Source organism: Rhineura floridana, chromosome 2 (genome assembly GCF_030035675.1).
Source record: "Rhineura floridana isolate rRhiFlo1 chromosome 2, rRhiFlo1.hap2, whole genome shotgun sequence".
In the NCBI taxonomy this organism is placed as follows: domain Eukaryota; kingdom Metazoa; phylum Chordata; class Lepidosauria; order Squamata; family Rhineuridae; genus Rhineura; species Rhineura floridana.
Window position 1 is genome coordinate 154,338,516 of NC_084481.1, and position 14,376 is coordinate 154,352,891.

The following is a 14,376-nucleotide window of genomic DNA, read 5'->3' on the forward strand; positions in this document are numbered from 1 at the left end:
GTGCCACTGGTAAGTTCCCTGCCTGCAGCACCTGGCAGAAAGCCCCAGAAAAGGGCATTCTGGGGATGGGGATGGGCTGAAATGGCCTGGGATTCAAGTCAAACACATTAACATCATGTGATGGCATCAGGCTAGATTCAGGCAGTCACACCCACAGCTTCCTAGAAACACTGCCAGTGACTACCAAACAGGGACAGTATTGCTGAAGATGCCCACATGCTGCCAGCTAGAGGTATGCTAGAAGTCCACCCAATTTGGATTTGGTACAGAATTTTCCATTAATCAGCTAATTCTCTATTGTTGCTGATTGGATTTTTAGGTAGTGATTTTCCACAGCTATTTTTGAAAATGGATTTAAAAAAAAAAAACCTGCCTCTAAAATATTGGTATAAGAATGATATTGATATAAGAATTTTATTGATATTTCTTTTCATTTATTGATATTTCATTTCAAAATATTGATATTTCATTTCAAAATATCGATATTAATAACAATATTTTTGGGAGGGAAAAATGGATCACTAAAAGCAGTGGCTATTTATTTACTTATTACATTTATACCACACCTTTCTTTCACCACAGAAGCCAAGGCACCATACATGTTCCCAGACAATCTCCCATCCAGGCACTGACCAAACCCAAATCTGCTTAGCTTCAGCAAGGTAGTTGCCTCATATGCCTTCAGACCATAGCCTGGCTAGCAGACAAAGAATGAACTTGAATTGATAACAGCCTGTTAGGTCAATGGAATGCTTTTGAACAGGCACTGGCCAATGGATCCCATCCCTACTGCCAACATGTACTGCCTTCAAGTCGATTCCAACTTATGGTGACCCTATGAATAGGGTTTCATGAGGCTGAGAGGCAGTGACTGGCCCAAGGTCACCCAGTGAGTTCATGGCTATGTGGGGATTTGAGCCCTGGTCTCCCAGGTCATAGTCCAACACCTTAACCGCTACACTACACTGCCAACACAGAGGCAGCCTATAAAATCATGGTGGTAGGACTTGTCCCCAGCTCACACTCTGTATCACCATATGCACACCACATATGAGACAATGTTGCAACATCCCTGCCTTATTGCTTGAAAACAGGAACATAGGTACTTGCTGTGTATAAAGTCACTGAACATACAAGGACACTGATGGGCATTTTCTACTGGAAAAGGCCTGTGCATGTAAATGTGGAAGGTAAATTAAGCACATTAGAATGTTAGCAGACCAAAGCAATCGCAAGCACTGTGTTACATATGATGGATGTTTTAAGCTTGACTTATACAACTTGTTACATAGTCCGTTCAAGGTGCCACCACCAGATGGCGCATAAAAACAGCAATTGAAGAGATACAACACAGAATTATTCTTCTTGTCTGCTTCAATTATACCTTTGTGTTTTGACAAATCAGGCACACAGCTCAGCATTCTGCATTTATATATTAATATCATTAATGGGATTAGTCTTTAAAAGACACAAAACACAATGGCAGCAAGAGGCAGAGACAATCCGGAGTCAGAATTTCCATTATCTTTCTTGTTGGCAATTCAGGAGCAAGGCAAGTCTCCTGTAGGCTCTCCTTCACGATGGCAGAACTGGAATGACAGGTAAAGTTGGTTTCATCTGTTTGTGCTCATGAAAACTGTGCTGATGGATTAAAACAGTCTATGCCTGAGACACAGCACATAGTATTAATGTTGTTTGCTGCCTTGATGAATCCAAGCATCATGTTAGAAGGGCTGGAGGGCCGGGGATGAGCACGCTAGCACTCTGGAAAACCCTGGAATGATCGGGGTTCTACATTGTGTGGGAAGCTTACATGGGGTAGAGGCAGGCTTCTTGCTTCAGGCAATCACCCTCCAAGTCATGGAGGGTGATGGGGGTGGGATGTGTGGAACTAGAACACTCATTCCTGAAACTCCCTCCCTCATGCATTGGTTTCCCCAGTTCCTGAAGGCCTGAAGAGGTTTTTATCTTGTTGGTTTTTTCTATGTTGCAGGAAATGAGAGTGAGGTTCAGGTTACTCTTTCTTATAGCACATACAACCTGTGATGTGACTTGGGGCCTAGTTTTGTGTTTCTACGTATTACCCCCACTTCTCATTACAGGTGATATACACAGCACAGGGAGATAGTTGAGCCATATGGGCCTAAGGCTCACTTCTAGGTCCAGGCATTTCAGCCTCAGGTACTTGACATTCCATATCCTGTGTTGGTCTGTTCATCATGTCAATGTCTCTAGATTACTATTTCCATTTAACCCGACTTCTGGTGATGCATATTATTCAAGGCAATGGTTCCATAATACTAATAAATCATTAATTCCCTCTGTACTTCTTTCAACACAAAAATTTGCCACCTGCCACCCAGAATCTTTAGCGACAATACTTAACTGATTGAGTAGTCCAGCTTAAATCCAGAATATTGAAAAGCAAGGTCAGTGTAAAATTCTACACGTAGAAAGCTCCCAGTAGAATTGAAAGCCGGAACCTCCATTTTCCCACAAAAAGTGCCAACACGTGGAGAATGGTTTTGGCTGCCATCACGAAGGACAAGCCTGTCATAGTTACACTCTGCAGTGTACTCCAGGTCAAAAGAGTCCATTCTTAGGGATATCTGAAGAAACCACAATAAGGGCACCAGTTTCTATGTGTAGCTCTTATCTAAATTCAGCAACATAGTATGCCTTAAAAACAAGGGAGCATTTAGATTTCGGGAGGAAGAAGATACCCATAAACTAACAAGGCAGATCTAGAACAAGCTAGATTCCATCACTGAATACAGAAGAAAGAAACACAGTGCCCCCCAGATGTTGATATTGTTGGACTACAACTCCCATCAGCCTGAGCCAGCATGGATGATAATAATTGCTGCCAAACAACATCTGGAGGGCATCATATTGATCTAATACAAACTTTTCCAAAGAGATATCAGGTGCAAATTAGAGTACTTCTATAACCAATCAGGAACAGAATTTTTAATGCACTTGAGACAGAGAACTTTATATGTTTCTACGGGGTTCTGCTGGGAATTGTGTCATCCAGAAATTGTTTTGTGTCATATCAATTTGCTATAAGGCTCTCACAAATAAATCTGTTAGGGTCAACAAAGTCAGTCCTAGTGCCTTATATAAATGTTTCTTCCTCAGATGAAATGTAAATATAAGATATCAGATCTGTTTTGCGTTAGAATTATTTTCTTATTACGTGAACCATGTCTGATTTCTTTATGCTTTGGTAAACATACATAATTCTCTATTCCTTGAAATAGTCACCTTTCTCTCTCTCTCCATTCAGGTTCTTCTTGGATACATGTATCAGCAAGGTGGCACTCTCCCAGTCAGTCTCAGAGTTCATGGGAGAATATATTCAAATAATTGCTTTTCCCAGGGGCTACAGGTCATAGTAGAAATGGCTCCATCATGGCAGCCTGTAACCATATATGCAATCCAAGTCACACAGGCATTTTTCCATACAGTCCAACATCCTATGAGAAACCATGTGGTGAAATGAGCATCTATTTCTATGCCTGATCCAGCCCTGTGTCCTCCCATGAACTCTGAGGCTGAGATTGCAATTCGCCTAAACACATTTACCTGGGAGTAAGTTCGGCTGAACCTTGTGGAACTAACATGCATACGATTGCACTGTGAAATTTTGTTCATAAATGAATTCTACAACAACATGTTGTGGCGTGGAATGCGCCAGCCATATCCTCTTCCAAAATATTCCATTCCATTAATCCTTCCACTTAATTTTCCATTCCATTCCAACAGCTTTCTATGTCCCGCTTAACAAGCTCTGTCCTCATGTGAGCTGTTTTTGGGTCCCCCCCTTTAAGATTTTTTCCTAAAGATTTAGTATACTTGTGCAAAACCCCCAGCCTGTTTGTACCTCTGTCTTGTACATACATGGATGGTGTTGTGGCTACATAATGATCTACACTCAGAGAGTAAACTTACTGTTAGTAAATAAGATATCAGCTGTGTTCAAGGATATTTTGAGAGCCATTGATGCTCAGTAAGTATGAACTATGAATTCATTTGTCCTGGATATTGGACAGGGTCCAGTTTCACACTTTGATGACTTTTAGGAGAAAAGTTATCAGCTGTAGCGAGGGATGGTCACATCTGTCATTTTCAGTTTGTCTCAATTTCTCATTTTTTCCAATCTTAAGTTCAGTTCTCCACATTTCCAAATCAGTTTTTTTAAAAAAAAGTCCTCGTGAAAACTAATAAGCATTTTAGTGCAAATTTCTCCTAATATACGTGTGTTCATATGCAATTTTGCTGAATACACATATTTTTGCAAAGCGATTTTCTCAAAACACATTTTTGCATATTTGCATGTTATTTTTGCTAACATATACATTTTCACGCACACTTTAGCCCAGTGTATGCATCTTTGTACACATTCCTTTGCTGGAGAACTGTACTGGAGATGTGAAGTGTGGATTTCAAAGGATGCCGCTGTTTTGGTTCATGTATTGTTTCAGAAAGTTCGAATTAGGGAGGCTAATGTGTTTAAATGTGAACGAAACCAAATTTCTTCCCCATCCCTAGCTGTAGCCAATTTAAAAGTAATTGCTCTAGTCAATGATGCTTCCGTCTCCCCCGGGCCCCCACTGTCCTTACCCTCCTTCCTGGAGGTGCACTGATAATCCATAGGCAGTCTTGGTCTGGGGGGTATTTTCTAGGGAAGTTTGGGGAAGTCACTGCTCCAGAAGTGTTCGTGAACGTCCCCCCACATATCACTGTGATGAGAAAGAAAAGCTTAATAGGAATAAAAGGGGGGGAGAATCATGATGATAAAAAAGTTCACTCTAAATAAAGGACATATTAATATGGATGCTCTTCTTTTATGGAGCTGCCCAACAGGCTGTCTACTCTATGCTGAGAGTTTATAGGAGCTCTCCCAAGCCAGTATGGTGTAATTGCTAGAGTGATGGGGTTGGACATGGGAAATCCTCTTCACTCATCCATGAAGCTCACTATGAGCTTTGAAGCTCTCTCTTAGCTTAGCCTACCTTGCAGTATTGTTATGTCACTTTGAGCTAGAGGGAACGCAGGGTGCAAATATTACATCAACATAAACTTCCCATTCTGTCTTGGTAGAAACAAGACACCAAGAACAGAGAGCACTTGAGAAGGGGGCTACTGACTTGGGGAAAGCTCTACCAGTTTGGCTATTGGTCCAGCAACTAAATAGGATAAGAAGATAACTCTGGTTCAGTGCTGCTCTCCCTCCATTGGGCCATGAAATAGCTCCGTGGCAGAGCATCTGCTTTTTATACAGAAGGTCCCAGGTTCAATCCCTAGCAACTCCAGCTAGGGCTGGGGATGCCTGAAGCCCTGAAGAACCACCACCAGTCAGCGTAGACAGTACTGAGCTAGATGGACCAATGGTCTGACTTGGTATAAAGCAGCTTCCTATGTTTCTAAGACTATGTTCCTACGTTTCCTCTCCTGACACTGATACTTTCAGTAAGCAAGAGAGATGGAGCTGTTCATACCATATGTATAGGAGGCTGTGAAGCCCTTTGCTGCAGTATCCTCATCACTCACAAACTCCACAAGCATCGTGCTTCCAGAAGATACCACTGCAGGCAATTGCCCCACACCACAAAACTTGTCAATGAGAAGACGAGCATTTCTGCTGTTTCCATCATAAATTCGGATGTAGTCAGAGGCACAGTTTGGGGAGGGCTGGAGATCAAAAACTAGAAACTTCAGGAAGACCTAAAGCAGAATAAGAAAGCCAAATACATTTTAACTTGGTTGGGCCCTGATTCTTATTTGTAGTATCTTCTATTCTTATGTGGACTTGAACGAAAGGATGCAGCACATCATTTTGTTTGTGATTAGAGTTGTATCTCACCTGTCCTCCAACAAGCTCAAGGCTTAGTACATGCTTCTCCCCCACTCCCATTTTATCCTCACAACAGCCCTATAAGATAGGTTAGGCTTAGTGCCTGGCCCAAGGTCAACCAGTGAGCTTCAAAGCTAAGTGGGGATTTCAACTCTGGAAAGCTCAAGCAGAGGCTATCACACAGTTTTCCCCTTCAAATCCGTATTAACCCAATCCACTGATAACGCGAAAAGGAAAGGAAAGACCTTTTCAGCTGTGCTATGCTTCTCCTTGTAGGCACTTTGCTTTGATTTTTTTTTAGTGGGTGGGCTCTCTTATGCCCCATCGCCTGCTCCCTCTCTCTTTGCTACCTGCAAAAGCTGCTGCAGCAGCTGCCTACCTTGCCTTTTACTCACTCCCCTACCCCATCCACCTTTCACTCAGGCTTGGACAATGGAGAAGGAGAGGGGGGTCTAGTCAGTTTCATTTTTTCTTGTTAGTTGCACAGCAAGGTGCTCTCCTGGCTTCAGCCTTGAACTGGAGGGAGTAAACATGTAAAATTAGAGGGCGGGGCCACAAAGAAACAGCGATACTAATTCTTGCCAGAGGAACTCTTATTGTGTGAATGGCAAACAACAGATTGGAAGCTACCATTAAGCAAGAAGTGTGGACCTTGAAAATCTATTACGATTGTAAAAGCAGAATCTTTAGTATGAAGTTGTGTGGATAAGCCCTGAGTCACCAACCTCAAGCTAACTTGAAGATAAGTGTTGTGTCAATTAGATTCAGAACAGAACACAGAACAGAAAACCCAAAAAGGATATAAGTAGTAATATGAAAATGTTCGCTTCCTGCTCCCCATTATCTGTGTGCACATTTTACTACATCCAACATCTATAAACCTGATACATCAATTTAAACACTGATTTGAGCATCCTTACCTTTACATTTGGGATTTTGACCAGCCATAGGCATGTGACATTTGGAGGATATGAATGTGGGTAATTGTTAGAGGAGAAGTTGCCTCTTGGATTACGAAGCACAGTGCTACAACAGTCTAAAGAACAGAACAAAACAAGGGGTGAGGAAGATGAGATGTGCAAAGGGAAAATTCAGGCATAACTTTCTCTGTTTATCTATTACTTCCAATTTATGAGATTCACTGCTTGTTAAACATATTACTGTTCAGCTTTGTAAAGTTTACTTTTAGACAACGAGGAAACTGAAATCACAGGGACCAAAAATGCCTGTTAAGAATATCACCCCACTGCTAGCCAGTAAATGGTGTATCAGTTATAATTCAGGATTTTCAGTTCAGTTAACATTAAGACCAACATATATGGTGTTAGCAAATTCTCCTCAATATGATGAGTGAGGTGGATGTATGTGGATGTATGGAAGAAGGAGGGCTTGTATACAGTGTATGTATTTTTTTTTAAAAAAAATGAGGTGCTGGGACTCATATATTGACAAAAGTGCTGTGAGTGCCATGGGCAGCAAAAAAAATGGGGTGACAGTATTCTGTATCCATGAGTACTGCCACAAAAAAGCCATGTTTGTATATTACAAGGATTGCTGGGGAATGTAGGGCAGTGATCTCTGTACTCTGAGCATACAAAGGCACATTAAACAATCCCCCTTCCCTGTAGGTTCTCTGTCAGCAATGGCAAAGCTATCCAGTGTCAAGTCTTGCCTTCGCTGCAGCAGCATCCCCCACTGTGGTGTCTGACTGGGTGGGAAAGATCCAAATGATTGGCCCTGACCAAATAGTTGCAGCATTCACACACACATACATGAGATAGCACTATGAGGAAATGTCTCCCACACAGCATAATGAGCTTGTAAAGAGGCCCAAGTGTTGGCCAGTTGGGGTGGCAGGTGAGTGGGGGAAAGGGGTATATGTATTGCAGGGAAAAGTGTACTTTCTATCATCATAAAGAAGTGTTCATGTTTGCACACCCCATTCACAAAGAGACCCCTTCCCACGTTAGGATTTAATTACAAGAATTATCCACATGAATGCAAGGTAAAGTGTGGGAAAAGAAGAACTAGAAGAGGGAAATCCTATAGAGGCAATTTCTTCTCACAGCTTCTCAAAGGGCATCTCCAGACTGGTGTTTTATTGTATTCTGCAACATGTTTTTGACACAATAATAGTGCATTAGTGGAGGGTTTATTTTGCTTTGTTAGTTGTTCTGTGATGCTTCTCCAACACTACCACAATACAACTACGTTATTACTGTCTGGAGTGGCTATAGCACAACAAAAGCTTTGTGGCATGAAAAGTGAAAGAATTTCAGCAGCAAGTTACAGGACAAGCACTGACCAGTGGAGACTGGTGGGCCTGACGTCAGCGGGGCAGTGAATCCTGTCCAGGTTTGAAAACTCCTTGAAAGTTTGGACTAAAACCCAGACTGGATTCACTACCCCACTGACAGCAGAGCCACCAGTCTCCGCTGGCACCGACTAGAAATAAAAGCAGCATAACCACCCCACATATTTTTCAGGTGCAAACAGTATTGAAAGCAGGATTGCGTATGACTGCCCAATAGCATCATGAGCACAAATAATAATGCACAATAAAAATAATGTCTGGAGGGGCCCAAAATATACATACTGCAGGGTTGAACCTGAAGGTTTAAGCCAGTTATGAAACGAGGCACTGACTATGGTGTAAGAATTCCACACAACCTACATAGGCAGGCAGGCAAGATTCAAAATGCTTCAACAAAAAACGATGGGTCTGGTGCAGAAGTGTTGAGCCTATGCTGTTGGGCACTCCAACTCCCTTCAGTCCCAGCCAACATGGCCAACTGATGATGGGACTTATAATCCAGCAAGGTCTGGAGGCTCATAGGTTCTCCATCCCTGTCCCAGTGTGTTGTTACATTAAGAAGTATTTGAGCTGCACAGAAATTTCTCCCACAGACCGGAAACTTATGCTTACACAGGCAGTTCATTAAATTATATGAGCAGTACCATTTATGACCTACCCTGTCTTCTGCTGGATCAGTGCACTGTCTATATAGGGCATTAGTAGGGATGTCCATTTAAGTGCACATTAAATAATGTTCTGTTTTCAAAGCATCGCATTTGGAAAAGAAAGCATGGTGAGGTGAGGTGATGTTAGGTGAGGTCCATCGCGGTCACTAAATTTGACAGCACTAGCAGATCTCAGATGTTATAAAAATGAACTATAGCAGTTGAAAACAATGACCCACATAGCATATTTAGCACCTACTGCAGCTGTAGAGCATGTTGATTTTTTTCACATCTAGGTTGCTCAGTCCTACTCGCTGACCAATTAGTACAGATGCATTAGGGGTGGGGACTATGGTTGGCTTCCCAGCGGCATTAGAAAAATCATATCTGCAGAAAACAGGAATAGATGTGCTCATTAAACCCTATCCAGGAAATATTTTATAATGCAATGTTTTAAATAATATCTGCATGGCCGTCAGCCTAGGAAATGACAAATAACTGGAAAAGAACAGCAACAATGACCCCAAACCCCAACAACTTCACAAACATTTTGTCTGTATATATAGACAAAAGATATGTTTTGAGCAACAAAAATGTACCTTACCTGTCTGTATCAAGATAAAAGATGTCTATACCACAATAAAAATGTCCTAATAACAATGTGCAAAGAAAAAGGCAAACTAGTGACAGACAATGATCGACTATCTTTACAAACAATTATATATGATACTGTGATCAACAAAAAAAGGTAAAGGTGTCCCCGTACTTGTAGTGCGAGTCATTTCCGACTCTTAGGGTGACGACTTGCGACGTTTACTAGGCAGACCGTATATATGGGATGGGTTTGCCAGTTCCTTCCCCAGCCTTTCTTTACCCCCCAGCGTATGCCGGGTACTCATTTTACCGACCACGGATGGATGGAAGGCTGAGTGGACCTCGACCCCTTTTACCGGAGATTCGACTTCCTCCTTCCGTTGGAATTGAACTCCAGCCATGAGCAGAGCTTTGGCTGCGTTACTGCCGCTTACCCCTCTGCGCTACGGAGGATCATGTGATCAACAAAACAGAGATTTAATTTCTGCTGCAAAACATTTCAGCTTCCTCCATCAGTTTCTGGACCTCTTGGCGTATTCAATACCATCATTTATGGTATGCTTCTGGACCATCACATTGAGCTCGGCATTGAAGGCACTACCTTGTGGCAGTTCCAGTCCTTCCTGGGGGGATGTTTCCAGAAGTTGGTCTACGGTCCATTGTGTTCAGTTCCATGACCTTTGCTTGTAAGGTTCCTCAGGGAATAGAAATTCTGCCCACTTTGCTTTTTAACATCTATGTGAAAACATGAAGAAAAGTCATCTGAAGTTTGGGGGGTACAATGTCATGAGTATGCTTCTTCTGATAAGTTGGAAGGGTTTCAGTTCAGCCAGCATTGGAAAGGGATTGCAGTCCCTCAGAAAATGTAGTCTTGCAGCTTTGGGGTGCTCTTGGACCTGGCCTTAGACCTGGATTTTCAGGCCACAGTTGCAGCCAGGAGCACCTTTGCCATGTCCGTTTCTAGAACCTTCTGATCTGGCTGTGATCAGTGCCTTAGTCACTTCTTGTCTTGATTGTTGTAACGCAATAATCTGTGTGGGATTGCCTTTGAAAACTGTTCGGACACCTCAGTTAGCAGAAGAACAGACTGCAGAAGCCAGGCTTCTTACAAGGGTCACATATAAGGTTCCCCTTTTGTACCAACTGCATTGGCTGCCTATTTGTTCCCAAGTACAATTCAATGTGCTGGTTTTAATTGTTAAAACTTGAAAGGACTTGGGAACAGGTTACCTGAAAGACTTCCTTGGTCCATATAATCCTGCCTGGTCCATATAATCCCGTGGAACTGAGATGTTCCACAAAGGCCCTTCTCACTGTCTCTGGATATTTGTAAGGTGCCAGCACATCAGAGAGCTTTATCTGTGGCATTCTCCTCCCTTTGGAAGTCCCTCCCAGGGAAATCCATTTGGCTCCTTCACTGCTTCTGATTAGGAGTGAAAACATTTCTTTTTAACCAGGCTTTTGAGCCCTCCTAGATATTTTGGCTGCTGTGAGTTTTGTCATTTGCTCTTCTAGCTTTGTTTGCTGCTCTGATCTCTTTAGGGAGGAAGAGCAGGATATAAATGACTTTAAGTCAATAAACAAAGAGTGAGTTGCTCAGCTATACCTATAGGAAAATAAATTCTCTCATGGAAACTTAGAGTGGATGGACTTCCGGGAAGGGTGACTTAGCCTGTGCCTGCTTTTGAGACGGGCTCCTGCCTCAAAAGAAGCTTATTCAGATATATCAGTCAGATTTTTTTTTTTTTGACTGATTAAACTTCTCCCGGGTAGGGAGAAACGAAGAGATTAACCTCAAAGCCTATTTTTGTTGGGACGACCAGATCTCATTAATTTATGGGACGAGGTCCAGCCGACGAAGGTGGGACGGATTTTCAACAACAAGCTCTATCTGATAAAGCGAACGTTCATCTTATCTTCTAAGAGAGAACGCACTAACAGGCAAGCACCCTTCTTTCTATATTTTTCTTTTACTTGACTTAAATTGTTGCTGTTTAAAAGAGATTTGCCAGATTGATCGGTTTTTGACATCTCACTGGGGAGCCATAACTTCTCTCTGCTACTCACTAATTAATAGCTTATCTCTGTTTTTGTTGCAAAAAGCTGTCCTGGATTTGCATTCTAAAGATATACACAGAAGAGGGATTTCTATTCCAGATTTTTATTTTGAAGAATATTATATTGTCTGAGACTACTCTCTTTTTGGTCTATTTTATTTTGACGAATCTGTTTCCTGACGACCGCCATTAATTGTTTCGATCCTGGGAACTGCATTTTGTTTACTTAAGCATGGAGAGATAAGGCTGTCTGCTCTGTTTATACTGTGATGTCACCAAGTTTGGAGTATTAACCCAATTGTTGCTGAAATAAGAAGTGGTTTTCCTATATTTTTCTTTTAAAATGGCAATTAAGAAAGTGGCTGAGAATCTGGAAATAACTATGTTTCAGAAAATAATGGATGAGATTGAGATAACGAAACAAAACCTGCGACAGGGTTGTAAGGAGCTGAAAATTGAATTGAGTAAAATGAAGCAGGAGATTAAAGATATAGGGGTCCCTGTGAGAGAGGTGACCCTGGAAGGGGTCCCTGTGAGAGAGGAGACCCCGGAGATTGGAACAAACGTGGAACAGGAAAAAGATTTGGAGTCTATGGACTTTAGAAACAAAATCTATTGTTTGGAGACACAGGAGATTAAAGACATAGGGGTCCTTGTGAGAGAGGAGACCCTGGAGACTGGAACAGGGGTCCCTGTGAGAGAGGAGACCCTGGAGACTGGAACAGGGGTCCCTGTGAGAGAGGAGATCCCGGAGATTGGAACAAACGTGGAACAGGAACAAGATTTGGAGTCTATGGACTTTAGAAATAAAATCTATTGTTTGGAACTCAATGTTATCTCTGAAGAAATTAATGAAGATTCTAGAGATAAAGTTATCAATGGCATGGATAATCTTCTGGACTGGAATGATGTGATGGAGCCCAATATAGAGAAAATCTATGGAATTAACTGCAGCCATGTGACAATGGAAAAACTTTCAAGAGATGACCCAGTGTATTTTGAAAAAAAGAACAGAGATATGATTTTACAGCAGTATTTCAGCAACCTATTCAGAATGGATGGCAAGAAAATATTTGGGATAGAGGTAATTCCCATCAGACTCTTACTATATGACTATGGCTTTGACAGCAAGATTATTATGGAATACTGATAATGGAAGATTGGATACTGAAATTACTGGACTTAACAAGACTACTGAAGATGGAAGATGGAAAATGGAACTAATAGGGATAATAGAACAATGGCTACTGAAATTACTGAACCTAACAGATTCTGATGTGATGGATTAATTGAAATGTTTATTTTGACTATGGTTATGACAATAAGATTATCATAATTAGTAATGAGATGGATTAATCGATATGCTTATCTGGAAAAAAAAATTGATAGATATATTTCTTAAAGAATTGAAACCTCTCTTTGACTTTTTGTGGAAAGAATAAAGTAATGTTTATGAGATTTGATGATTAAGTAAGATAACTACTGGAGGAAAGTGATTTTATAATATGACTTAAGAGACAGGATTGTTATATATTATAGACTTATAACTGATTTGATCTTTGACAAATGGGAAGTCAATATTTTACTCTTTATTTTTTATTTTTCTTTTTTTTTTTCTTTTTTTTTTTTGTTTAACTATTTTTGATTTTGTTTTTTGTCTTTGAATGTTTTATGATTTCGTCTTGTATGTTTTATGAAAATCTGAATAAAAATTATTGAAAAAAAAAAAAAGGAAACTTAGAGTGGATGAAGCAAGGAGATTTGAACACACTGTGGTTTTCTTCATTGGCTTATCACTTGTGTTAAGGATGGTTTTATGAGCTCCTTGACCTACTGGGATAGATTGCAAGGGTAACCAAGAGTGGGACTCAGCTATAAGTATGGGTATTGCCTGATTATAGCCCCCCCATCTCTCTTAATGCCTAAATTGGATCTACACTCCCAAAGACATTTAATCCTTAATTTGTAACCATAACCATACATACCCTTGTACATTGAGAGAAGTCTGCACATGTCCGACTAGTCAACTGATCAGAGGTGCAGGGAAGTATTGACTGGTTGATAACCCTGATAGCATCCTGGTTTACACCTTAGATCATCCTTCCCCAACCTAGTGCTCTCCAAATGTTTTGTGCTATAACTCCCATCCCATAGACCAAAAGATTGGAGGGCATGAGGTTGGGAAAGGCTGCCTTAGATGAAAATTCATATGAGATATGAAACTAATCCATTTTCAGGATTTATGGTTACTATCCTAAGTTATGCACTTACATAAAAATACCTCCGTCATTAGAACATTTAGTGTTCACCAGAACCCCCATGGACCTAGCATTTTTCTAATGATAATTGTGTAAAGGTTTTGTTGAGATTTGAAACCCATCCTGTACATTGTTCCAAACAGAAGACCGAGAGCAAATAAAAAACAAACCTCAGAGAAAAGAGGTTCTATTCAAAATGATGGATCCTTATTTGAAAATAGTTAAGTTAAAATAGAAAAGAGAAGATGCCATGAAACATAGCTTACGGGCCATAGTGCATCACTGAACCGTAGTCATATGGAAGACCCAGATTGTTGGAGTTCACTTTCTCAAAATTCCCCTGTTCTCCTGTAAGATATGAGAGTAAATGCATCAGGCACCATAAACAGATTTAGAACACCTGGCTGGCAGAAGGGGGGGGAGAGAGAAAGGAATGGTTGTTGCAGGTACTAGTGCCTGATGTGTTTACTCTAATGGGTCTACCAGCCCTGCAGAGGAGAACGACCACTTGAAGCATAAACTTGCACAGGATTTTCACAGGATTTGTTTTCTGGTCTCCCAGTTGTGTTTAAATAGTTTGGCTAGCCTTGCTGCTGGAGCAAGGAAGACCTTTTATCAGCACTGTACATGAGGTTGCCCTTGAAGT

General features: G+C 41.1%; 1 protein-coding gene across 3 annotated transcripts in view; it reads right to left on the reverse strand.

The window, feature by feature from the left end:
• Positions 1-436: 436 nt before the first annotated feature.
• LOC133377237 (astacin-like metalloendopeptidase) overlaps positions 437-14,376 on the reverse strand; it is a 28,007-nt gene continuing 14,067 nt past the window's right edge. For all 3 annotated transcript variants that reach the window (XM_061610849.1, XM_061610848.1, XM_061610847.1), the window contains exons 6-12: positions 13,997-14,078; positions 9,081-9,208; positions 6,781-6,896; positions 5,505-5,730; positions 4,627-4,745; positions 2,387-2,609; positions 437-1,589 (exon numbers count right to left, since the gene is read on the reverse strand). In XM_061610849.1, coding sequence (XP_061466833.1) covers positions 1,576-1,589; positions 2,387-2,609; positions 4,627-4,745; positions 5,505-5,730; positions 6,781-6,896; positions 9,081-9,208; positions 13,997-14,078 — 908 coding nt within the window. In that variant the 3' untranslated portion in view covers positions 437-1,575. The remainder of the gene's footprint in view (positions 1,590-2,386; positions 2,610-4,626; positions 4,746-5,504; positions 5,731-6,780; positions 6,897-9,080; positions 9,209-13,996; positions 14,079-14,376) is intronic.